The following is a 25,796-nucleotide window of genomic DNA, read 5'->3' on the forward strand; positions in this document are numbered from 1 at the left end:
CAGTTCCTCTCACTCGCTGAGACAGTTTGACATGAAAGGCTAACCACATCCCACATGCAAGAAAATGAAATGGGAATACCAGCATTACCACAGGTTTCCAAATCCGTGCAGGGGAGAAGAATAAGAGATGAGCCAAACTTAACAGAGACATGAACTCATAAAAACCTCAGAGAGTCAGTGTGTTGAAGAAAAGACTGCAAGACATCACAGGACCAAGAGTACCACAACCAAAACATTAAAAAAAGGGGGGGGGGACTCCAAATGGGTCTCAATCATTTATTAGGTCAGAGAAATAAATGTTACAGTTTATACATAAACAACTAATCTCACTGAAGGAGCAATTTGATTTGATATTAGTAAAAACCAGTGATAAGAGAAAGAAAGGAATAGCTAGCTTTACTGGAGGTGATATTAGAAGCTAAACAAAAAGAAAAAGTCCTCTTCATGACACAGGGATCTATACCTCCCATAGGCCATCACTTAGCTAGTGCTCCCCACCATCACTGACACATCATTAATACCGACACGGTGGTGAAATTGATCAAAAAGGATAAAATAAAACATGACTAAGGGGTAACTTTTCATCGAGATAGTGTTTTATGAACGCATCTATGCTGAGGAAATTCAAGACAAAGGCTTTTGCTGTAAATGCAGCCTGAATGCTGATCTTTCTCTCGAAATGAAGAGTTACCATGGAAAGGACAAACAGTTTGTGCAACGGCCTGTTTTGGTTTTCCATGTGTGTGCATACAGACTGGTTAGATTTTTTACCATGGCAGACACAAGAGGGCTGAGCAGACGACGGAACTGGAGGGAAAAGACGGGAAAAATAACACGAGGAGCATACACCGGGGCCAGAACAGAGTGGTGTGTTGGAGCGACAGCGTACAAACACTAACCATCAGACTCGGGATGGGGGTGCTTTTTTAATTTTGGATTTGATAATTGTACAAGGGTAGGGGAAGAGGGAAGGTGCAGGGCAGTAAACCAGATTTCTGCACCCACTTCAAACAGTTGGAGCCACATATAGGATGATGATGGGATCAGTAACATCTGCTATCTTATTTTACCGGTACCCAGGACCCGGTTGAGTGTAGCCCTGGCCATAAGGGGGGCGGTTTCGGGCATAAGGGTTGGCAGCTCCAGGTGGAGGGGTGACAGTGTTGCCTGGAGGCGGGGTATATCCTGGGCGGGGCTGGAACCCTGAGCCGGGCTGAGAGTTGGGCGGCATGGTGTAGTTAGCAGGTTGGGAGGCCTGTGTGTAGTTTTGTGGTGGGAATGCTCCTGGTGGGTACTGCTGGGTGCCCTGAGGTGGATGGGTCTGCTGCTGCTGCCCACCCTGGAATCCTGCTGCTGGCGCTGCACCAGGAGCTGGAGCCTGCGAGGAGGGAGGAGCATAGTTCTGGAACTGCTGCTGCGGCTGTGGAGGGGCTCCGGGCTGAGGGTTGTATCCAGCTGCGAGAGGGGAGAGAGAATCCTTAATTCTCTCCAGACATAAAAGAAATCGGCTACACAGAACAGCAGCTACCCGTTTATCTGCTAGCATCACTTTTAATCTTACCAGGGTACTGCATACCGTACTGCTGCTGAGGTGGGGCACCTGGCTGCTGAGGAGGGTATCCACCTGGAGCTTGGTATTGCTGGTACACTTGACCTGAAAAGGTGGGGATGATCATGACCAGTGCCAAAGAATTTAATTTTGTCCAACAGCAATATGACCACTGCCTATTGGATTTGTATCCTCATCACCAGCAAGCGTGGAGAAAATATTGGACTAAACAGTGATGTTTAACCTTTATACTACGAACACTGCAAGCTGGCTTTCAAATCAGCTTCATGGTTTTTTAAGAGCATCTTTTCAACAGCTAATTTTGGTGTAATAGTGTAATTCTAACCACCATTATCACCAGGCTACCTCCACAGACATTTGGGAGGATTAAAGATTACGATAGACCTCAGATAATTGGATGCAGTTACAACAGCTCGAAAGCCCCTTGGTTGCATCTACACTTGGCTTTTGTTTTTGTTTTTGAGAGCCAATATTATCTGATCCACCCCAGACACACGTGGGACTATCTTCACGGAAACACCTGTGCATTGGGATAGAATAACACACAACTCCTTTAATGAAAACAGCTGGAACCACTTTGATAGAAGTATCTGTTGTTAATCTCCCACAGAGACTGCTCTGTGGCACATTACAGTAAAATCTGTCTTCGAGCGAGAGAGAAAGATGCACGTGCAGGAGCAGGCATAAAATAAATAAATAAATGAATAACACTACAGGCTTGGAGACATAACCCTGGATTTTTTGCAAGAAAGAAGACACGTCTGTGTTTGCAGACAGTGACTTCATGGGTTTGCACCGCCTACGGACAAATGAGGAGAATGATCAAGTCTAAAGGTCCAATCATCCCAATACTTTACTTTAAATAGTAATTCTTACGAGCATCGTCATGCTACACCCTTTAATACAGTCAGTAATCAGGAGTATATCTTTCATGACAGGGAAAGGTCTTTTTGTTATTGTTACTTTCATTTGCTCATTACATTTTCCATCGAATGCCTTAGAGTTCAGCAAATGTGCAAAAACTTGGCGAACAACCGTTCTCTCCCTTAACAAGGCCTAAATACTACTCCCAAATCTTTGGCCTGGCAAATAAGTAGGGTGACGACGCATGAAAAGCACAGCGAGAGAAGGCATAATGAAAGAGGGCTGGGTTCACTGGATTATTAAGTGCTGGTAAAAACTGGTGCTTATTTTCCACAGTTCTTAGAGAATCTACACCAAAGGAAAGCTCAAAGGAGATTTTAAGCACCTATCAGATTGTTCTGTACTGTACTGTCTGCATTCAAAAGTAAATCCATATATAACGACATGCTCCAGGCGAATTACTCCACAAAAAACACATTCCATACAGCACAAAGTAATGTCTGCTGGAATATTCAGCCTGAAAACTTTGGACTGGTTTGGGAGACACCTGACAGCTAAATGCTTAGAAAGACTAACTCTTTGATGTCTCTGTATAAACACCTCAGTGGTGTGGCAACCATGTGTTATCTTCTTACATGAATATTACATGTGTGGCGAGTCACGTGTGTGAAATTGGCTTCTCCTGTTCTCCTCGCCTGTAATCCATCATCAGAGTTATGCAACAGAGATGGAAAGATGCACGGCTGTCTGACCTCTCCAAGAGGTCAACCATCAGGGGTGAAAGATGTGATAGGTAGGCTGAAGAATTACTTTCACTTTGGCTGCAGGCCTGCTGACCTCTCCACTTGTCTTTAGGAGGAATAATGAGATCCTATTTTTAAATAAACATTTCACATCGAACCCACATCTGCCCATCTGATTAAGAGTCTCGTGTAACTGTTCTGAGTCACTGTTACATGCGCACGTGTTTACAGTTTCTTTCTTTCTTGCAAAGATGTAAAAGATTTTTGCCAAGTGTCCATCAAAGGATAGCGTAAAATCTTTACCATCTGCTTATGGATCTTGTTAGCAGAATTCTTATGGTAACAAGTAACCTAGGTTTGCATTAAAAGTGAGCTTGAGGCTACTTTTAAAAAAAGGCCACACATGCTCAGTTGGCATCTAGTCTCACAGATCACCGTTTTACAAACTCTTGTGCATTGACAGGCTGCTCTGATTTGCCTTGAGGCTTTTATACTAGTCTGCAACCGAGGACAGGAATAACGTGAGGGAAAGGGTTGACCGAAGGAAAAGAAGATGCCAGCCTGCTGCATGCAGGGCATAAAGACAGGGTTTGGAAAGATCATTTCTGCAGCTGTTAAGAAGTTACTCTTTACTGATCTGTGGGAGCTTTCTACCTGCACAGCAAAGTTAGAGTGAAGCATGGTTAAAGTTTGCTCAACAACGTGTGACGTGTTGAATGAATCTCTTATAACTACCTACATCCAGCATATAGCTACACAACATCTAAATCTTTTTTGTTTGATGCACCCACACATCAGGCCTTCAGTGACACAACAATACACTAAAGCCCCCTCCTTGCGTTTGCTTTGGTTAATAGCAGATTACTCATAGTATGTATGGAAGATTCTGACTTTAAAATGTTTGAACCAAACTAGAAACGGAGAACGACTTCAAAGGAAAAGTCGTGGCTTGTTCTGAAACCAACACCTTTCATTTACTTTGAACAACTGAGTGTCTTCTCTCCATGCTACTGGTGACCACAGCTACATATTGGCGACCAAAGCACTTGACTCCTCTCTTAATCTTCCTTTGACAAAAGGACAAAAAAAATAAAAAATAAAATAAAATCCTGATCTTTCTGTTTGGTCTTCTGAATAAAACAGTGTGCTGCTGCTGCTGGCTAACCATCCCCACTCTTTCTCTTTTGGACCAGCTAAACTCTTATTATGCCCTCTGGATAGGTTCTGGTGCTCTAACCAGGCCAAACCGCAAACCACCAGCTAAATGGAAGTCATACAACTCGTGTGCTGATCTTCAGCGTAGCAGGTGTGGTCAGGAGTCTGTGGAGTGACTGCTCAGAGTGAAAGTTACAGCTCTCACAGGGTGCAACATGAGGCTATTTCGTTGCTCCACTGGCCTGCACATCCAGCTGAGCCAAACCACAAGCTAAAAAACAACCCAGCACATTCACAGCAATAAGTGAAACGATACAAAATGCTTCACCTCTGTGGCTGCACCTGTCTGGCTGCCTTTTATAACAAAAAACAGGCCAGAAAGTGTTAAGTGAAAAGTTTGAATATGGAGTGAGAATGAGAACAAGACAGATTGGCATGTAAAACCAAATCCCCCTGAGAGCTTGATGCTAGAATGTAGTTCTGTTAACAAAATACTACTCTCTCCCCCCCCCAAACAAACTGCCTGGTATGTTTTGTTCATTTGTCTTTATCAAGGATGATTCAGAGTTAAAGACTGCACCGGAGAGAGCTACGATAAGGCGAGCTGAAAGATGAATATTAATTACATGGGGATGCTCATGATTACACTGTGTTTAAAATTAAACTAAATGTTAATTAGTCATTATAAAAAATATGCTATTTCAACTGCAGAATGGGTCTGATTGCCAAAAAAAACAAGGTCAGAGTAAATGCAATAATCAGTAATATGGGAAATGGAAAAAATTTATTATATGTCAATGTGAGGCACAGTACAGTCAACCTATGCAATGAAATCAGTGGGGCTCATTCACTAATGTGAGTGCAAAAAAAAGATATAATAGTGTTATAGGCCCTATATTGCTTGTATAGGGCAAACAATAGTGATGCCCTATACAAGGCGTGCTTTCATTCTTGCTCAAGATCAGCTACATATGCATTACATGTGTGTAATCCAGCTCCAGCCCAGCCCTGAAATAGATAAGTGGTTAGGAGCTTCTGGCTGCAATAACTGGGCTAGTGAATGCTCCATCACCTGAGACAGTTAAAGCGCTTTTATCAAAGTACGCCTTTAAACTGATCCATGATCACAAATGTGCACCAAGTGTCAAGAAAGTTTGTGGTTTCCATTTAGCCTGAACTGGTGACATGTAGGCAAAACCGTTGCTTATTAGAAGACGTTTAAAGAAAACAGCACATTAAAGGCTTTTCTTGGCTAAATATATTTCTTTTTTTATGTGCCTGTTTTTTGGTTTGTGTTGGAAAACTGTTAAATATGACAGAAATTAAATTACTTGTCATTTGTGCCTGCAGTGTACGTTGCTCCACTGTTGGATGTTATTGTAATCACCCACACTGCAGGGCCTCTGACACTCTGTGCTCTGAGGTAATTTTTGCTTTGTACAAACAAATTTGTGAAAGGAAAAGACTGATGAATTCCACATTTGTGTGTGAAACGCTCCTACACGCCATTTAAAGACAAATTTGTGCACACACACACACTGTGAATGAGGCCCAGTGTGCTCTTTTAAATTCAATCATATTTCTCTCCATTTGATCTGTTCTGATCCAAACAATCTTCCTCAATTCCAGAAATTTCCACTAGCTCTGGTCTACTGTGTTTCGCTGGCAGGATGAAAGCTAAAAGCTTAGTGAGCTACAATGGCAGCAGTAACAGCTGGTGCATCCTTCCTACTCTACATCTTTACTTATTGGTAGATTACACACACATAACTCAAATCAGTGAAGGTAGACTGAAAAATAGTTCAACAACACAAACTGGGATTGGGAGTACTTGTATTTAAACAAAGCAGTTAAAACACAATGTACATAATAAACTGACAACTGTGTGCATTTGCTTTACCTTGGAAAACCTGCTATATCCTTTCTTCAGTTTCATTTTTTAGTCAGAACTACTCTTTGGAAAAGAAGTACTCCTGGATGAGCTTTTGTCAACATATTAGCTCAGCAGGCAGTCGCATTTTTGTAAGGCTACTTTGGTGGCAAATTTGGAAAAACATTCTGTTTAACAGCACCACTGTAAAAAGTAATTGCTTAATCTGCCACACTGCAGGGGCCTTTGACACCCCTGTGCTTGTAAAGACATTATGTAACTGTGCTTACTTTTTTGGAGGACACATATCTCTGTCAAAGGATCTGTATGCTTTTTTTATTTGTGTATTTTCTACAGTAAGTGCGTGTGCACACATCTCACCATCCATGCCCGCTGGGGGTCCCTGCTGCACTCCAGCATATGGAGCCTGTGGCTGAGGGGGCACTCCTGGCTGAGGCGCTGCAGATGAGGAAGAAGCAATGCTGTCAGGGGTTCCTGAACGCTCCTCTGCTGCAACAGCTGGGGGAGCTGTACAAACGGCACACAAATGCACAGACGATCAGAAGACACGCAGATGCCTGATATAGAAACTAGACAATTAAATGAAATCAATTTTCAAAGATAGCATTTGCACTTCGGCTCTACCTGGGGCCTGGTCCTCGCTCAGGCCAAAAGAGGAGATGACATTCTTGTTGACCTCATCCTGGTTTTTTAATGGATCAAAGGCCGACATACTGGCTGCACTGACTGGAGTGGCCTGTTTCACTGTGGGGTCAGCTGTCACAACCTTTCCTTCACGCCCATCCACTGATTCTGGAAAGGGAAGAGGAAATGTGATGCTGAGACAACATTTTAGCTTGTTAAGATGCCATGGAGACAAAAGTGTAATAAAACGAATAAGGGTCTGGGTGTTTCTGACAAACTGCAAGTTTTCCAGATTACCCTTTTATATTTAACTCAGTTGATCCTTAAAGGGCCAAAACTATATGAGCATATTTGTTAAGAAATAATGAAAAATATTTTAAAAACTTTTAATGTTGCAGCTTACAATTTCAAAGCTTTGGTCGCAGCTAGGATTAGTCAGAAAGACCTTGTTTTTGCTCAACATGTGCGCATATGTGGGCGCGATTGACCACACTCGGGCTGGACTGATCTAGCATGTAACAAATTTAGAGTCAAACTGCAGACAAATATTTGTTTAAAAAAAATAATAAAAAAAGCGTTCAATTAATCCAACAGTTACTGACTCCAGTAAACCGTCTCAGTTTGGTGCCAATGTCTTTGCGGGATACAGCTCTTATAACGCCAACTACAATACTGTGGACTATGAACCACTTTTATTAGTTAAGGAGGTCACGCAGTCCACATTACCAAGATTATAGTGAGTCCCAGAGATCTAAAAGTAGAAACTATAACAAAAAGAATCACAGAACCACCCGGTTGTAGAGTTGCTAACGACCCAGTGAGTTGTTCATAATATGAATTCGTGTACATGTTTAATTGTTTTTTCTATGACTACACTATACTGCATTTGGCAAAAGGCTTATATTATATAACAAGCTTATATACAGTCTATTGTGTGTGAGTGAGTGTCCTTACCACTGTCTGGGGCTGTAGCAGCCAGACCAGGCTCTGTCGGGGGCTCCAGGGTATCAAGGAGGTTGTTGACTTTATTCCTGAGCTCAATGAGCTCCCTGCGCAGGTACTTTACCTGACTGGACTCCAAAGGCCGCGGCTGACCATTAACTGCAGATAATAAGATGAAGAAATCAGAAAACGATAATTTATTTCAGTAATAAAGCAGAGTAAAATCTTCTCCATCCACGCTCCTGTTGAGCACTTTTAAACTACAAAACTCCCACCGATTTTGTTAACTACTGAAACTGCATCTTATTCATTGTGATATCTTACTGTCTAGGACTCCTTGGTCATATAAATCATGGTTTGGATGATAATCGAGAGTAGAATATCTGGGTCAGAGTGGACTCTAATGCAGCAGAATTGGCTCACACTCTCAGATACACCAAAGTTCCTCCAGACTTATTAATAAAACTGTTTATAAGGATTGACGCCTGACAATAAACTCATGTGGTGAACTTCACATTATGCACTGGACGGAAAATCACAATGGAAATAAATAATTAAAAAATGCCTGGCAGCTAAGAGGCCAGTCAAAATAGCTCAACACATAATGGTAAATTTAAAACTATCTGACTTCTACACTCCAGTTGTTTGGAAGCCAATAAGGTATCTGCATGTTATGAGTGATGATCTGTTGGCTCCATAATCTAAATACCTGGGATTACTGGGATCATCTATCACATGGTTACTTCCACAAAGCCATTCACAACGGCTGCTGAGCTGAGCAGGAATCGCTGTCACCCCACCCTGACAGCAAAGCATTTAACTAAGAATAGAGCCGGGTTGTTGGCAATAAACTGAAACCTGCTAATCTGCAGGAAACATGTGACAAACCTCTTCAAAATAGTCAACTCTATATGCCCTGTACCACATCCTCTCACTGACCAAAGAGTGAAATTTCCACTGCAAAAGGAATGAACTGGACGTCGCTCCGCATTCCTCTCTCACACAAGTTTCTCTGTCTGACTGAATAATGCTGAACAGAGACGGATGGGCTCATGAGGCACTGTGCTGAGACGCAGGCCGTCATGCGATTCCAGCTCCTCTCCCTGCCTCTGAATATCAACACATGTTGGACGGTGTAATTTCCACGTGAGGTCAAGACATGCGATTACGAGCCAGGGCTCTGTTTTGATTTGTAGGAACTTAAACAACTTTTTCTCTTTTTTTTGAGAAGAAAAAAACCCCTTTCTGCTTCCAGCCTAATAATAGAGGCTACAGCAGGAGTGACTGAGAGCAGAGCACAGGAAACAACATCATGTTGTTAATACAGTTTAGACAGTAGAGAATGTGTGCTGATGCACTTCTAATGTTGTGAAAGAGGTTTTTAATGACAGATTTGATGCTGGTTTGCTATGGTTACGAGTCACACTTTTTCGCAGCTGTAAACACCCCAAAGTTTGACTTAAAGTAAGCTTAAGGTGGTACCCAATCATAACTATTCCAACATGTTCATTGGATATTTAACACACTTCAGTTCACGTCGCTACTGAAAACTTACTGACTTTTCATTGCCCTGGAGCAACTTTTTCACAAAAAGTACTTATCGCAAAAACATATAGACAGTACTGCTACACAGTCCACTCAGATGAGGCATGCCTTCCTGTCTACAATTCAGTGAGCAAGCACACAGTTGACACTGAAGCACAATCAGGTGCTCCAAGCTTCAAATATTTGTTGGTTGTTACGGTCCAATCTCCAGAGCCCAAAAACAGTATTGGTATGCTGTTTCTAAACTGACAAAACTCCAACACTATTTAGTTACAGCCAGGAAAGACAATCCTCTAAAACACAAGCCAAACACTGGACACAGTGTTGTGTTAACAGAATAACAAAACACCTGTACTGTAAAAATGCCTCCCCAAAAAGTTTGATTAGTGAAAGAATCAACTTAAAATTTCACAGGCTCAGAATATTCCTTCTCTTACCTCCTAGCACTAATACACAGCTTTGCTGTGACTGAAAGAAAAATAAATCTGAAAATGTGGCATATCTGAGCATATACATTTCAGTCAGCAAGGATTATCAATACACTTCAGTATAAGCAAAAGTGTACCTTTTTTCCTTAGACATAAGAATAATTAACTGATGGCCTATTTTAAAAAATGCATTTTTATTTGTAGTGTTTCATTATGGATTTAAAAACATTTTTTTCCATGCATTCATCGATTTCTACTACTAATCTGAGTTAACGGTCTAAGACCTCTCTATCCAGTTCTCCAAGGGGGCACTGAGGTGTTCTCAAGCAAATCAAGGGCCATCATCTCTTCAGCATGTCCTAGGATCTTCTACCAGTTGGGCATGCTGGAAACACCTCAGAGGCATCCTAAAAAGAGACTGAGCCCCTCACCCCACCACTAAGGGAAGGAACCCATTTTGAACACTTCTATCTGCAGTCTCATCCTTTCAATCACTATCCAAAGCAAGTGGCAATAGTGGAGGGTGGGAATATAGATTGACTATTACGATTATAAAATATAAAATATTACAAATAAAATGTATAATTTAAATCTTAAGCCTCCTATTAACCACAAACCTGTAAACAATGAGGCTAAAACGTGTACGGCAAAAGCATGGTCGACACAGCCAGGCTTTCTTAAACCGAAAACTCTGATCCTTCTGCTTCAGAGAGGAATAACAGCTAAATCATACTCTGAGCTTGATGTTTGGGAAAAAAATAATTAGGAAAATTACAATGCATACAGCTGATTTGAAATTTAGAACTCTGAACATAACCTGCTTAAGGTTATGTGTTCAGCATATTTACTATAGTGATATATTATAGCAAAATAGCCAAGGGCCCTGTGATAGGCTGGCTACACGTCCAGGGTGAGCCCTGCCTGTTGCCTGCTTGTAGCACTGCACTGAAAAAGGGATGGATGGATGGATGGATGTAGCCAAGTTAAAACAAAAAGAGAAAAGAAAGAATAAACTCACAAACAAAACAAACTCGCCTAAGCCCATTAATCTCAATGTTGAGTACACCTCTTTGATCAAAGTCCACTTTTTTATCATTTCACTTATCTTAATCATACTTTGGGAAAACTAACATACTAAGTCCTAAAAAAAATCCCAGAAATTTCATCACAATGTTTTTACTACTGACAGCAACAAGGCCCGAATAACATGTTAGGGTGAGGCATATTGGCTGATCAGGTAAATGATTATTCAACGAGTTACACCTGCTGACCTACTGAATGACTGTGGAATTATCTGGGCGGGGCAATGGTTTAGCCCAACAGGTTGAGGTGGCGACCCATAAGCTATAAGGTCTTTGCAGAGGCTCTGGTTCGAACCTGCTCCAAGCTATTTTCTGTCCAGAATAACTGGTACAAAATACACACATCTACTACCTGTCATAGTTTTGTTTGTTAAATCGGTGCTAAGAAACAGCGATTCCAAAACAAATTAGTCAGAAGGGAGTGTAGATCATTTTCATTTGGACAGTAACGAGCTGAGGTTTGCTGTGTGGAAAAATAAGCTAGACTGCCCTCCAGCGACTGGCTGCTGTAACAGCTGAAGTAAGAGACTAAACATCTACAGCCTTGAATTCGTCAAGGCAAAAACACGCATATAGTCCATAAGAAGAAATGTGTTAATTTCTTACCAAACAAAGTCAGTTTGAGTATTCTACTACACTGGATGGCGAATGAGAGGTCAGAGCTGTCAAAAATGGTAATGAGGTCATCATCTGTAAACAGGAAATGGGGACAAAAGATGATTAACTGCACAGCAAATTGTCACTTTCAAAGAAAATATGCTGAGATTACCATCATGAAGTACACTTGTCACCAGAGGATGACCGGACCCTCACAGGCCTTTTCTGTGTCCTGACTCACCTTCATCCTTGTATTTGATAGTGACCTCGTCATTACTCTGCAGCTTTCCCCTGAAGACACGCTGCATCATGAGCACCAGCTCATCATAGGTAATGTCTTCATTATGGATGGGAATGCGTCGGATGTCGTCACCCAACTGGGCTTTGATGATCAGCTTCCCGCTCAGGTCCAGCTGGCCGTTCATGGTGCCGTCTGACCTCTTCTGCTCCCAGCACTTGACAAAGGTAGAAGAGAGGTGTTCACACTTTCAGTGCAGCCCTGAACTCTTCTAGGCATTACCCAACAGGGAGTGACACACAGTCACGCTGAACACTGGCCACTCTTTAACCTTCAGGCTCCTTAGTACAAAGTAGGGTTGTATAATTACTCAAATTTGATTTGCAATTACGATTTATTCTACAGTTTTTAGTGATTATCAAAGGCTAATTCAGATAAAATAATTATTGCGCCACATTATATTTTTATTTCCTTTTAACCCTCTTAAATCATTCTCTGCTGGGAAACTATACAGAAACTTCCCAAACTGCATGTGTAAACAGAGCTGGCGTGAAAAGCAAAACATATCACACACCAAGGCAGTTTATTTGCATTCATTTTTATAATCTCCTCTCTGCAGGGTTCAAATGGAAATTTATTGAAAATGCTAGGATAGCAGGAGCAGGCTAAAAACAGTAACATGGAAAAATGTGTCATAACATTTTTTTTTTCAACTGTGTGAACATAAGAGCACAAAAACTACTTCGGAGGTATGCATACTGCAGTGCCAGGGCACCACTAGTCAGCAAAATGGCATTCACAGCAACATGTATGTCTAGCTTATAGAACAGAATATATAATTATTAGTTAAGCCCTTTTTAAAACTAGGTCAGAATAAGTAGGTCAACAGTATAGCGCTTTTTCAAGTCACAACCAGTCATCCACCCATTCACACACTGGTGATGGCCACAGCCACCCTGGGGCGTACTGACAGAGGTGAGGCTGCCAGACACCGGGCCCTTTGATCACCACCAGTAGGCAACGGGTGAAGTGTCTTGCCCAAGGACTCGAACCGGCAACCTTCCGATTACAAGGCGAACTCCCACCTCTTGAGCCACGATCGAGCCATAACAGCTGCTGTGAGAACAGTCCTATGATTACATTAATATGCCGAAATTAACAGCTTGTCTTCACGGTCACAAAGCTCTTTTAATGTTGACTGAGGCCTGTTTGAAATTACACACAGAACAGGAGCGCTCCTCCCTTGACTTAAATGAAAACCATGTCACTCCAGAGTCTAAGGGTCAAACATCTTCATGTGAGGTGGCACCGGCTATAGAATAACAGACCTCCTTGTAGACTTTGACCCAAAATATCATCTCTTCTGATAGGAGAAAAAAGCTTTCAAAGCCATTTGGCGAATCATATAAATGATTACAAAGTAATCGCAAATTAAAACCCATTTTACTCATATCATACCGGTAAAACAGATATTTCTTTGGGGGGGAGGGGGTATGTAATAAGAGGCCTGCACTCATTAAACAAGGTGGGGTTTACACACTGTGTTAAGTTAACGTAAACCTCATCGTTCGTGTACAGTCACGAGTTGGATTAACTCTGACGTTATCTCCTGATGTTGTAAGCTCAGCAATATACTCTTTCTGTCCGGGCCAGATGAGTAATTGGCTGGATGCTAGGGATTGGGTGGTAGCTAACGTTTAGCGTACAGTAACATTTAATGAGTACAACTGGGGGAAAAAATTAAACCGAAACGGAGTCTATCAAGTTAATTTCTAGAGCTCTGGAAACAAATCTTAAAATATCACAGAAGCGAAAGTAAAACTTTTATATAACGGCAAAAGTCGCAGTTATCTATCAGTGGCCCATCAACAAACAGGACTGACTGCTAACGCTTATTAGGCCGTTTCACCACTGCCATTGCAGTGTTTACTGTATACGTTACGTACACTTAAAAAATGAATGATCTGTTTAATTTCCTGATGTATATCTGAAAAAGCTGGAATAATAACACTTAGCTTTTCCTATATGTGAAAAAGTCGTCAACAAGCCGTTTCCTGTGTAACTTATAACAGCTCTACCTATAATAGAGCTAGCTAAGAAGGTATAAACTGATAATTTCCCTACTTCACCTTACATAGACTCGATCAGATCATTAATTGACGAATCTTTTGTTAAACAACTCCCTCTGTATCAGTCTCGACACCTGTTTGGACGAGCTAGCGTAGCGTTAGCTCCCTGCGTAGCTAGCTAGCACCACAACAGTCCGTAATAGCATAGAAACTGCTTTGTAGTTAAATTATAACATAACTCGAAGTAATGTTTTTACCTGAACCAGACGACTTGACCACGATGTATTTCACGGGTTTCCCCAAACCGTGAAAATCTAATCTATTAGCTAGCCTAGCTAGACCCGGGCAGCAGCATCAGGAAGTGTCCTCCAGACTGTCAACGTCAACCAGTACGTGGCATTCAATGTGCGCAGCCGCAGACCGACTGGAACAAAGTGCGTTGAGAGCCTTCACAGAATTTCAGCCATCACCTTGAGCAGCGTTTATTTATTTACCTTTTGAACACCGGATAGCTAAGCACGCACAGAGTCTGCAGTAAAGCGAAGCTGGTGTTCTCGTGCTGCAACAGAATATCTTAAAAACAGCAGTGCATGCAGATACTGTGAACGCGCCCATTACAAAAACCAAACAAGAAAATATCATAAGAGGTAGACTTAACATACTGAACAAATAAACACATGGCAAAGCATATTGTTTAACAGTTTGTAAGTGTGTGTGTGTGTGTGTATGAATAATTGCTTCAATACTGTAAGTATGAACATTACATTTTCTTTAAATCATAGGAAGACTTTTTTTTTTTGAGAGAGACACCAACATTATTCTTTTTTCTTTGATTGGAGAAGGGCTGAAGTCACAGTGACTGGACTCCATTTTTATCGCTGGTGCTTTGGATCCCAATCCCAACCTAACTGTGTGTGCAAGAAATCAATCTGCTGCTTTAAATAAATAAGTTTATTGAAATGAACAATCATTAGCTTTAAATGAAAATCAGGGATGCAGGATGAATCATATTACATAATCATGAAGACTAAGGAGACATAACTCATGTATTTAAAAAAAAACACAAGTTTTGTCCATTCACAGCTTTAAAAAAACTCCATTATTTGTTTTTCTTCTCCTGAGTAGCATCAAACCATGAATCCAGCAGTTTTTTCATGTAGTACAACTGCCAGCCGTGCACTTGAGCAGCAACCACTATAGCGACATATGCAGCAGTCACTGCAGAGCAGCCAAAAATGAAGCGGAAGGCTTTTCCTTGACGGAAGAGCTGCTTTGCTACAGGAAACATCTCCATGCCACCATATATAAGAGGTGCAAAAGAGAACAGCCCTGCACTGATCATTGACAGGACCAGGTAGCTGATGTTGTTCTTTGGGAGGGACAGGCTGCTGAAGAGCAGAGGGAAGATGCTGAGCAGATAGGGGTACTCCCACTGGTACGGCATGGACACAGTGTCCTGTGACACAATGTTGAAGTGGCTGACGGTCACTTGCGCCGCCACCAGCAGCCAGATGAGAAAGTGGACCACGTTTAACTTCCGTATCTCTGACTTCAAGGAAGCGCTGCAAAAGAGAAAAACAGACCATCAGACTGCAACTCAGAGACAATGTTCATATTTATTGACAAATGCCAAAAATAGATACTTGCTTCATCTGGTACTGTGGGGCCATCCTTAGTTTGTTTTTCATGTTTGGAGAAACCTGTTAATGCACAAGACAAATAATGTAACATGCAAATGACAGCAACCAAAAGCAGACACTCCTAAAAAATGGTGATTTCATCAAATTTCATTGGAATATTTAAAATCCGGAAGACAATCAGGGTATTAAAATGAATTTAATATTTAAAGCTGCAAAAGGACAGTTTTTTACATTCGAAAGCTGGAGCTAACTGGTCAACCAGGCAATGTGACAGATTTAACCTGCCAATGTCCCAGTGTGCGAATAATCAGCCTGGTAAATGCAAGGACACCGCGAGGAGAAAGATAATAGAGGATACAGATTCAGCGATAGTCACAATAAACGTCACCGTTTCCCAGCTCTCACAACATGATGCAAACAGCGATTCAAACAGAAAACGGCCGTTTTCGCGCAGACTAGTCGGGCTGGGATTTGAAGCATTAGCTGCTACTGGCTAACCTAGTTTAGCGTTTACTTTGGACAGATACGTTTTGTACGTTAGTCTAGCATTTTTATTTATTTATTTGTTATCACAGGTAACGATAGTAGCAGAGTGAACTTAGCTTACCGATGATGCTTACACCTGACTTCTTCAACGTTTGGCCGAGCCCCTTGTTTAAATTTCTATCCAAAGGAGATGTGCTGAGTGAACATCAACGACAGCTTTAAGCATGCGCACTGACGACCGACAGCCTTCGGCAGCATCAGCATCTTCTTTTCACGTCACAATCAATAGTTCTGTTATCTGATACTCTTTATTTGGTAGTATTGGTTAAGTTAATTAAGTTGATTAAGCATGATTGTCGCACTCTACAGCGCTAAAATACCAATTTATAATGTTTTTCTGCAAAAACGAAAAAGATGCTGACTTTAAGAGATTTGATTACATGCAAAAATTTCAGATAATTTTGTTACATAAGTACAATTGAAAACGTAAAATTGAATGGAAATTGGTCAAATGAAGTGTACTTGATTAGTATACGTTCATTTAATTCATTTTAAGCATATAATGATTGATTATCTAAATACAAATTATCTCATATAAATGTAAATATTTACAGACTGGAAACCTGTCTAGAGCGTAACCTGTCTCTGCGTTTTTTTTGGTGTTTGTTTTATTGTTTTTAAGTCACACTATTAGATCGAAATTCAGTGCTACAAAGCATAATTAATATCGATGTTGATTTTCAGGCAACAGTTCTTGATGAATACACTTTAGGCATCCTGATATATGCATGGCTACATTTAGTAAATTATATTGATACGATGTAAAGTTTATTAAACAATGAGGGTCAAGTGGGTCAAATATGTTAAGCCTATAAAACCAGATCTCATGGAGGTGGTAAGTAAATGGCAGTGTGATTTTTTTTTTTACTCATATTTCTCTTCAAACTTTGATCTCTTCCAAAAAAAATACACATTTTCAGGATAGACAAAGGATATGACACTCTTGTTGTTCATTTGTCCTTTTAAACTGCTTTCTGAAAACAAAGAATTAAGAAATGTTTCACCACATATGTTGTCTTAGGTTAATGAATAAATACTGCTACTATGGCTAGTGCTTACTGCTATTCACCTGCTTTGCATAATGGAATATTATCAAGTTGTTGGATTTAACATTATTTAACAGGAGTTTAATGAGATATGTGTGACAATCCTATCAATTTTTTTTTATAAAGGAGTCTTCCAGTGCTTTCTTATTGTTTGCTCTTTAAATGTGCCATAACAGCTTTAGTCAAATGGGTTTCAGTGAAGCTCAAGATGATATCTGTGGCAATTCTTTTAATCAAACCATTTTTATTTAGAAAAACATCACAGACAATAACAACAAACTTGAAACATTGATACACATAATTTGATTACAATGACAATATTGGCACCAAAGTCATTATCATTTCCCGTGTTTGTTTGTTTTTTTTTTTTGCTGTTTATTGCATGCAAGTCATCAGCAGTAAAAATTACAACAACAACAACAATAACAATAAATTAATGACATAACTGTTGTTAATCAATTGCCGCAGCATTCAACACTTGCTTTAAGTCCATTAATGAATACAGAAAAACACGTAAAGGAAACACACTGCAGATACAAGAAACTTAATTTGGTCATCGCTCTTTTAAACATCTATAAACTGTTTTCCACATATTATGCCATCTTATTTGTAATTATACTCATAACAACTATAATGCACTGTGATATGCTTCTGTGGAAAAAATAATAATATGGCCTGCAAAACAGTCAAAGAATATAATCAGTTCATTTTTATGTAAAAGCAGTAAATAAAAATATTAACGGGTAACACTGGTTTTGACTTTAAAGGAGGACTCGGCGACTTGCAGTTCGGAGACTTGTTACCTATCAATGGGATTGGCTGTGGAATATTGTTTTGCACTATAAACCATCTGTAAACATGCAACTTTGTGTTTGTTTTCACGTAACACTGACATATAATTCAACTGTTTAGTTGGTGATAAAGAATTTTTGTTAAGTGTAAAATGTTAGGATGATAATGTACCAATATTTATTAGAGTATACTGAGTGGTTTTAATAGATCAGAGCAAAACTGTGTCCTATTTCCAATTCTAATACAGCACAATAACCACAAACCTACCTCAGAAAAATAAAACATAAAACTTATGATACATTCTTAAAATTTAAACCTCACTCAAGACCAATAATCAGCCAGCAACACACTCAGGTTATTGACTTAATTTTGACAATCTATGTGTTGTGTAGCGTCTTTCTAAAGAAGAGTACACTAACTGCTGTTTCAGCTCACCAACCAGTACCAGTTGTCCCTTATACATACAATTCCTTCACTCAAGTCTTGTTCTTAACAGAACATTAGACTTAAAATGATCTTTACCCCCAGGTTTAGTCCTCTGCAACCCAATGTAGATACCAACACAAATAGAAATATATTTATCTAAAAAATAAACAAACAAAAATAAAACATGGCAATGTGCGGACTGCTGTAATGCAAACTTCATTGCTCCAATCTGAACTCTCATTTGAAAGAGATTTTTTTTCATACTTATTGTTATCACTAGAGAAAAGTCATTGATTATACAAATATATGCATGCAAAAAAATATATTTCCTGTTGAAATGAATGCTATCTTACTATTTTATACTTTCACATTATATGTTGCCACATGGGGTAGCTGCCAATTTTAAAGACATACAGGGACCAAATTTGACACAGCTGCAACAGTGTGACTATCATTATACCATCTCTTTTTACCCTCATTTACTTATACTTCCCTTCTATGTTTATACTAATAACTTCCACTTTTAAAATATGCGCATGAAAGTACCTTTGTAGCCATTTCTAAATTCTGTTTTTTTCTTCTTCTTTTTTTACATTCTTTTATACCATCCAGTGCTGTAAAAGAAAGATTTTTGCTCTCCCAATTAAACCATCTCTTTGGCTTCGTACAGATTTAATTTGCTAGATTTAATATCTTCTTTAAAATATTTTATCTTGTCTTGTCTGTTGACTACACTATTTGCTTGCTGACTTTGCATTAAAAGTACGCTTAGTGTAAGGTAATCTGTGTTTTCTGTCATACAAAAATATGCTCTTGTGTTCTTCTTACCAAAGCCTCTCTCTCTCTGCAGTTTGTGGTTTTACATTGGATATAACAAGTACCCAGTGAAGGAGGAATGCACGTACTGTCCAGCATAAAGTCCTGAAGCCTGATCTGAGGGCAGCTGAATATACACAGTGTCCCCTAGCTGTAGAGGTAATACTGCACTCCCTGATGCTTGGTCTAGGAAACCCTTTTTGTATTCATCATATGTATACATTACAGGCTCATTGTTTCTCATTAAAGCGACCCAAACATTAGTTCCTTTGCAATGAATGTGGTAGGCAAAGTAATAAATACCAGGTACTTCACAAGTGAAAATTCCTGTCTGGGGGTTATAGTTTTGGCGACCATTGTACAAAAGCTTGTCAAAGATGACTGGAGTGCCGACAGGTGGAAATGGAGTCATTGCTGTAGCTGTGAATGCTGGCATTTCAAGCCCACTGGGACCCATTACTTCTGCCCCATTGCCTCCATACTTGCCCTTCTTGCCATAACTTCCAGCTTTAACACCGTCTAGTCTTGGGCCCATCTCAGAAAGCACTCCTGCCATTTCAGGTGACACACTAGGTATTCCAGGTGGACCTGGTGGTCCAGGAGGGCCAGGCAGACCTCGTTGCCCAGGGAGTCCCGATGGGCCTTCTTTTCCTGGGGGTCCTATGGGACCAGGTAGACCTGGACCTCCTTCAACTGCAATGCCTGGTGGACCAGGAGGACCATAATCTCCTTTTGGTCCTTGAAGACCAGGGGGCCCAATTGGTCCTGCTGCACCATCCATTCCTGGGATTCCTTTAGGGCCTTGGGGCCCCACTTCACCTGGTTCACCTCTTTCTCCTTTGGGACCAGGAGGTCCCGAAGAACCAGGAACACCAGGTAGACCTTCAGGTCCAATGTCTCCTTTGGCACCAATTGGTCCTGGTGGGCCTCTTGGTCCTGGCTCTCCCTGGTCTCCTGGCAGGCCATCCTTTCCAGGTAACCCTTGAGGACCAGGCTCACCCTGGGCTCCATCAAAACCTTTAGATCCTTCTTCTCCACAATCTCCTTTAGGACCAGGTGCACCCATAGGCCCCGGGGGTCCACTAGGGCCTGGATGACCTTCAGGACCTTTTGGTCCAGAAGGTCCAGGCGTACCAGGTAGACCGCTGTAACCCTTATCTCCCTTTGGTCCAGGTGATCCAGGTGGCCCACTCATACCTTTATCACCCTTTGGTCCTGGGAGTCCCGGTTTACCAAATCCTGGCAATCCTGGCTTTCCTGGCAAACCTGGTGGTCCTGGAAGACCTTTCACACCTGGCATGCCTGGTTGTCCTGGTAGACCATTTTGACCTGGCTTCCCTTGACCAGGTAGACCTGCTGGGCCAGGCTGTCCTTTTTCACCTGGTGGTCCAGCTGGCCCTTGATGTCCTGGATGTCCCTTTTCCCCTGGTGGTCCCTGTGGTCCTGGTGTGCCATTCAATCCAGGTTTACCAAAACCAGGCAATCCTCTTGGACCAGCAGGCCCAGGGAGCCCTGGAAGCCCTTTGTGTCCAGGTGGTCCTGGCAACCCCATCCCTTTGTCTCCTTTGGGTCCCGGCAGTCCTGGTAAACCTGGAAGACCTTTGTGACCTGGCTCACCTTTGGGCCCCATTTGACCTGGTAAACCTTGAACACCTGGTTTACCTATTCCTGGAAGTCCAGGTGGTCCTGGGGGTCCTTGAGGCCCTCGCTGTCCAGGTGGTCCTTCTTCACCCCTAGGGCCCATTTCTCCTTGAGGGCCAACAATACCAGTTCCTCCAGGTTTTCCAGGAAGCCCAGGAAAACCTGGTTTCCCAACTCCTGGAATTCCCGGTGGACCAGGAGGTCCAGGCCGTCCTGCAGGTCCTGGCAACCCATTCCCTGGAGGCCCAAGAGGTCCTGAAGGTCCCTCTGGTCCAGGTGGCCCAGGTGGCCCAGCAGGGCCTGGCTCTCCTTGGGGAATTCCCTCAGCACCACTAGGAATTGTCTGGCCTGTGAGAAATTAATACATTATTCACACAGAAATAATAAATCTAAAAATTCACAGAGACATATCGTTTATAAAGTTTTAAAATGACACATACAAATGAATATTTGTTTCAATTTCTTTAGTTTAATATAAAAACGGCAATGATGACAGGTTGGCAGATATAAAATAGTATTTTTGCAGCAACAAGTTGATTCCCAAAGGCTTGAAAACTTGGTGTGGTGTGCAGTGTGTCCCTTAAAGTTTTGAGGAAACCGGAAAAGTGAAGGACAAAAAGGTAAAAAGGTCTGATATCATCTTGAAAGAGAACAGATCAAAAGGAAGCCAACATATACAGAAGAGCTTTAAATGTCCTTCAAGAATCCTGGAGAACTATTCCTGCAGATTACGTAGAGAAATTACAAGAAATCTGTTTTTAGAGAGTTGAGGCTGTGTTGAAAAATAAAGGAGGCCAAATACTGACTTCCACCCTCTTTATAAATGTACAAACTCTGTTTTTGCCTTATATAGTGTATTTCGATTCATGATTGTACATGCTTCAATAAACTGCTGCATCTATTTCCATTTTCATAGCAAAATGTAAAGAAATGAGGGGTGACTCAAGACCTTTTCATAGTACCGTGTAACTAAGTACTTATATTATAAACTTAAGAGACATCTGTTTACTGGTCATTCTTTAGCTCGATAGTAGAGGTTCAAAATCCACATGTATGTATTGCTAAAGTTGGTGGTATAGGTCTTTAAAACTGTTTTCTTACCTTTGTCTTTGCCACCATTGTAGCTTCCCCCCTTATGAGCATTTTCCTTTCCCTTGTGCATGGGCATTGGTGGGAGCTCCTTGCTGTAATGGGGATACTGCATATAGGGCATGTCTTTGCCTAGGTACTGCTGCTGAGGAAAGCCACCTTTGCCCATGCCAATATGTTGGATATGCTGCATCGGTTGGTATGGCTGAGGATGCTGCTTGTGACCGTAGTATGCTCCTCCACTCACAAAGGTAAGAACTACAAGCTGTAGCAGGAAGAGGGGGGCAAGGAGGGGAGGCATGGCCAAGGCCTGTATGGTGGATAGAGAAGACAAGATTTGATGAAGCTCCAGATGTTTTTACAAGTTTTTTATTTTTAATTTTTATGGTATGCAGATAAGTATTTCTTGCAATATCATGAAGCTCAAGTGGGTAGCTCTATCTGCAAAGTGGAGGCAGTGTACAACCACACTCTGTCTCCCTCTGCTGGATATACGAAGGGACAATAGACTTGCCCCTGATGTGAGTCTCAGTACCTTAGATATAACATTGTTACTGGTGTACAAAAAGTTTGAGTTTTTAATTTGTTTTCAGGATGATCTCGATAAGTAGAAAGACAATAGATTAAGGAAGTGAGCTTGGCAAAAAGCTAGGCTATTTTATTCCTTTTGCAGCTCAGCAGTTAGCAGCCAAGCCTAACATTAAAAAAGTGATTAGGTTTGACAATTTTACTTAGGATATTCTAGAAAAGCACAATCATTATTATGACCCTCTAGAAACATTTTTTTCATTAAACAAAAATTGATAAATGCCTTCAATGTCCTAATATTACAATTGATCTTCAAATCTCTCATTTTTACCCTCCTAGAAGAAATCTTTTACATTAGCAAACACGTTTTATGAAGAAAAAAGCACAAATTAAATATAACAATCAAATGGAAAATTTTAAGATGATATATGTCCTTTGATTCATAAAAATGCTAAAAAATGCTTAATATGATTTTCTAAATATTTTTCTTCGATACCCCTTCACTTGTGCTTTTTGCAGTTTCAATTTGACACTCAAATTTACAATTTTTACATAAAAACCACATATTTTTTAAAAAAAAGTATTGATACAAGTTGTCTGGATTTCTGCAGCAAAAAATCTCAGTTTTTCTCAGAGTTCATGTCCTGGAAACGATCATAATTAAGCAGTAACACAGCAGTACCTTGGATATTTGCAGAGGTGACATGTGCAATACTATAACATTATTATTCTTACTATTATTATTATTGTGTTGATGATGGAGATTTATACAGCCTGAATGAACTAGAAGATTGTTAAGAGGAAGTAACACTTGAGCGAACATTTATTTTTTATCTTGTTTTTAAAAGTGGGTGAAGTATTTCTGCCACCTATAAGCTAACTCACTGGTATGCAGTGAGTTGGCACTCACTGGCTGAAAATTCTCAATAATCATGCAAAAATGGCAGAGAGAAAGATTCTGCCACCTGTGTTTGGCATAAGTAGACTACAAGATCCACATAAAACAAGGTGTGGCCTCCAACCTGGTGTAATAGCAAAGCATGTAATAGGAATCCAAACACTAGACCGGTGTGTCTATTACATGCGTTGCCATTATATCGGGTTTTGTCCTCTCAGACTGAGTGTGCTGAGGTAGAATCTGTTCATTTTACATTCAGATCCAATAAGTACATCTGTCAGCAAATAAAGTTGAAGCCCAACTGTGCAGCTTTTACTACCTTTTAATGTGCTTCAGTATATCCATTTTTTCAACCTTAAACTGCTTTAAACAGATAACTAAAAACAAAGCAAGTAAAAGCAACTTTTCTTGGTGCTGCTCCTCTGAGTATATACTTATTACTTATTACTGATTTAGTCTTTCTTAAAAGTATCTTTTTCATCTCAGACTGAGTCCTCTTCCCTACTCCATGCACAGCTTCAAACACAGTCCTGGTCCAAATTTTATTACAGCCAACTCATCTCTAGCTTCACATCCTAAACCACATCCTTTATGTCCTCTTCATCACCGGCACTTTGGATCTTTCCTGCATTCTGACCTTTTCTCAGCTGTCTGGTGATTTTGACATGGCAATGCCACTGTCTCCCCCAGTGAGAGCTTGTCTTTGAACAGAGTCCACCAAGTTTCTGCGGTGACAGAGGCCAGACGTGGCAAAGAGTCCACAGGGATGCCACTGACGTCTCTCAACAAGAACTGGGACTCTTTCTTTCCCCCCCCCCATGCGAATTGGAAGCTGTTCAGTGTTTCCATTATTCTTATCGGTGGCATGAAGCCTGAAGACGTTACACACAATTATAAATGTAATGACTGAAAGGTGTGACTAAAAGGGCTGGGTGAGTGGGTTAGAAAAAAGACATTAACTGATCCTAAAATATTTCTTAGATTAAAATATTCAGATGCGTTTTTGCAGTGGTGATATCAGTGATGGATATTTAATACTGCGTAATGATTTTGACCAAACACAATATATGTATGAAACAAGCAAAGAAAACAAATGTGGCAGTTTTACTGCCCTTCAGGTACGTCCCAGCTCAGAGTTGGTACGTGGATATGTGTGTGTGTGTGTGTGTGTGTGTGTGTGTGTGTGTGTGTGTGTGTGTGTGTGTGTGTGTATAGATGTTTTTAAAGTGGTGGAAATATTCTGACAAAACTTGCAGATCAGAGACACCACACAATGAAGGTCTGTTCAGTGTCACATAGCAACACTAAAGAGTTGTTATGGTGCCTGCAGAGAGATGGAAATACTGCCTGTCTTTACCTCCCGTGCTTTTCTCCAGCACATTATTCTACATAGGTGTTGCCTCCCTACAGACTTATTCATACACCAAGGCCACTTTCAGACTTTGACATAAACATTAGGCAGCAATTTCCAAGTGTCAACTTGTTATTAGAGAAAACAGAAAGAGAGACGCCTGGGTTTATAACAAAGTGCCTCTAAATGATTCTGTTATACAGACTAAGTGCTAATATCATTCTTCTGTGTCCACACAGATGGCAGACATGGAGTCACGTATAACTGTGGCACAGTTATACGTGAGAAGACATGATGGCGTGAGTAACGTGTTGTGCCGTTTCTCACACCTGTAGGATTTACAGTTTAATTCTTCAAGTACTGGTGTAAAACAATCCGACTACCTCAGTGATGACAGGCAATCATTTGCAGCAGGAACAACAACTATGCTTTTCATTTCCATGCCAGGCAGATGCCACCCGTGTGTCATTTGGTTCACACTCCGCTCACAGATATTTGTTTCAAAGTCTGTTAAGAAAAATTAGACTTTCTATAATAATATTAATATTATAAATTGGAATTGGTATTTTCCTTTGCAATTGTATTTTCTACACTGCATATGCAGAAGTTTATGGTCATTCAAGCGGCTTTGGGAGAGTGTACTTTGACACAGAAAGGTTTGAGTTGCAGTCTTAAAACAATTAGTGTTGGTGGGAACACTCGGTAAAAGACACCAACACTATAGTCAACCATGCATTTATCTCCAAAGCCCCTCTGCATTGAGCAAAAACATGTTGATATTTAGCCGCTGCCTTTGCATGGGCACTCAAAGTCATGAATGTCACAACTTCATCACAAACCAAATTTTAAAATGTAAGCTGGTTATGGAGCTAGACACAAACTTCATCTTGTATATTTTATGAGATGGAAACAGTCTCTGAATCTAGGTAATGAAAGCCACGCACAAGTGCTTTCATCTTGCATTCTTTCTCATGGCCAGCAGGGGGTGACTTCTTTGACCATAAAAAGTGAGACTGCATATAAGCTTATGAGAGAATAACTGTAATGCTCACTTAATATATGTCCAAAGTAACTACTTTCCAGATAACTTAATGGTCTCAATTACTGGTTTGAAGTCTTAATTAATACAGCATGATGTTAATTTTGTGAATTATGTTTCCATTTATAAAAAAGTAGATGATAAATCAGGGTGTGTTTTAGGGTGTGGCTAAAGTGATTCACAATATTCTACTGTTTGATCTCTTCTTTTCTTGATCAGATCCATCTCTGATTTGA

At 40.6% G+C, this 25,796-nt stretch overlaps 3 protein-coding genes across 4 annotated transcripts; all 3 read right to left on the minus strand.

Annotated features, from left to right (window-relative positions):
• Positions 1 to 261: 261 nt before the first annotated feature.
• On the minus strand, positions 262 to 14,213 carry tfg (trafficking from ER to golgi regulator). Of its 2 annotated transcripts, none has more exons than XM_005733849.2 (8): positions 14,006 to 14,213; positions 11,683 to 11,896; positions 11,451 to 11,534; positions 7,802 to 7,948; positions 6,848 to 7,015; positions 6,584 to 6,730; positions 1,577 to 1,654; positions 262 to 1,455 (listed from the first exon to the last, which is right to left on the minus strand). In XM_005733849.2, the coding sequence occupies exons 2-8, from the start codon at positions 11,864 to 11,866 to the stop codon at positions 1,067 to 1,069; spliced, it is 1,197 nt and encodes a 398-aa protein (XP_005733906.1). In that variant the 5' UTR covers positions 11,867 to 11,896; positions 14,006 to 14,213; the 3' UTR covers positions 262 to 1,066. The 2 variants fall into 2 exon arrangements, with proteins under 2 accessions (XP_005733906.1, XP_005733905.1); XM_005733848.2 differs by having other exon boundaries at positions 1,562 to 1,654; positions 14,006 to 14,208.
• A 471-nt stretch (positions 14,214 to 14,684) lies between these two features.
• jagn1a (jagunal homolog 1a) lies at positions 14,685 to 16,131 on the minus strand. The gene is made up of 3 exons (XM_005733850.1): positions 15,996 to 16,131; positions 15,396 to 15,448; positions 14,685 to 15,310 (listed from the first exon to the last, which is right to left on the minus strand). The coding sequence occupies exons 2-3, from the start codon at positions 15,434 to 15,436 to the stop codon at positions 14,848 to 14,850; spliced, it is 504 nt and encodes a 167-aa protein (XP_005733907.1). The 5' UTR covers positions 15,437 to 15,448; positions 15,996 to 16,131; the 3' UTR covers positions 14,685 to 14,847.
• A 2,926-nt stretch (positions 16,132 to 19,057) lies between these two features.
• On the minus strand, positions 19,058 to 22,045 carry col8a1a (collagen, type VIII, alpha 1a). Its single transcript, XM_005733939.1, has 3 exons — positions 21,904 to 22,045; positions 21,757 to 21,870; positions 19,058 to 21,003 (listed from the first exon to the last, which is right to left on the minus strand). The coding sequence occupies exons 1-3, from the start codon at positions 22,043 to 22,045 to the stop codon at positions 19,058 to 19,060; spliced, it is 2,202 nt and encodes a 733-aa protein (XP_005733996.1).
• Between the last annotated feature and the right edge of the window lie 3,751 nt (positions 22,046 to 25,796).

The sequence above is a fragment of the Pundamilia nyererei genome, unplaced genomic scaffold, assembly GCF_000239375.1.
Source record: "Pundamilia nyererei isolate P.nyererei 1_Seehausen unplaced genomic scaffold, PunNye1.0 scaffold00055, whole genome shotgun sequence".
NCBI lineage: Eukaryota > Metazoa > Chordata > Actinopteri > Cichliformes > Cichlidae > Pundamilia > Pundamilia nyererei.

Bases quoted from the DNA above. Each gene is read 5' to 3' on its own strand.
- tfg (XM_005733848.2), bottom strand. From the start codon at position 11,866: ATGAACGGCCAGCTGGACCTGAGCGGGAAGCTGATCATCAAAGCCCAG. The intron at 11,535-11,682 runs GTGAGTCAGGAC...TCCTGTTTACAG, and splicing joins TATCAAATACAAGGATGAAG to ATGATGACCTCATTACCATT. The intron at 6,731-6,847 runs GTAGAGCCGAAG...CCGTTTGTACAG, and splicing joins GAGCGAGGACCAGGCCCCAG to CTCCCCCAGCTGTTGCAGCA.
- jagn1a (XM_005733850.1), bottom strand. From the start codon at position 15,436: ATGAAAAACAAACTAAGGATGGCCCCACAGTACCAGATGAA. The intron at 15,311-15,395 runs GCAAGTATCTAT...TCTCTTTTGCAG, and splicing joins GCCCCACAGTACCAGATGAA to CGCTTCCTTGAAGTCAGAGA.
- col8a1a (XM_005733939.1), bottom strand. From the start codon at position 22,045: ATGCCTCCCCTCCTTGCCCCCCTCTTCCTGCTACAGCTTGTAGTTCTT. The intron at 21,871-21,903 runs GTGGCTTTCCTC...ACCTAGGCAAAG, and splicing joins ACATATTGGCATGGGCAAAG to ACATGCCCTATATGCAGTAT. The intron at 21,004-21,756 runs GTAAGAAAACAG...AATTTCTCACAG, and splicing joins CAATGGTGGCAAAGACAAAG to GCCAGACAATTCCTAGTGGT.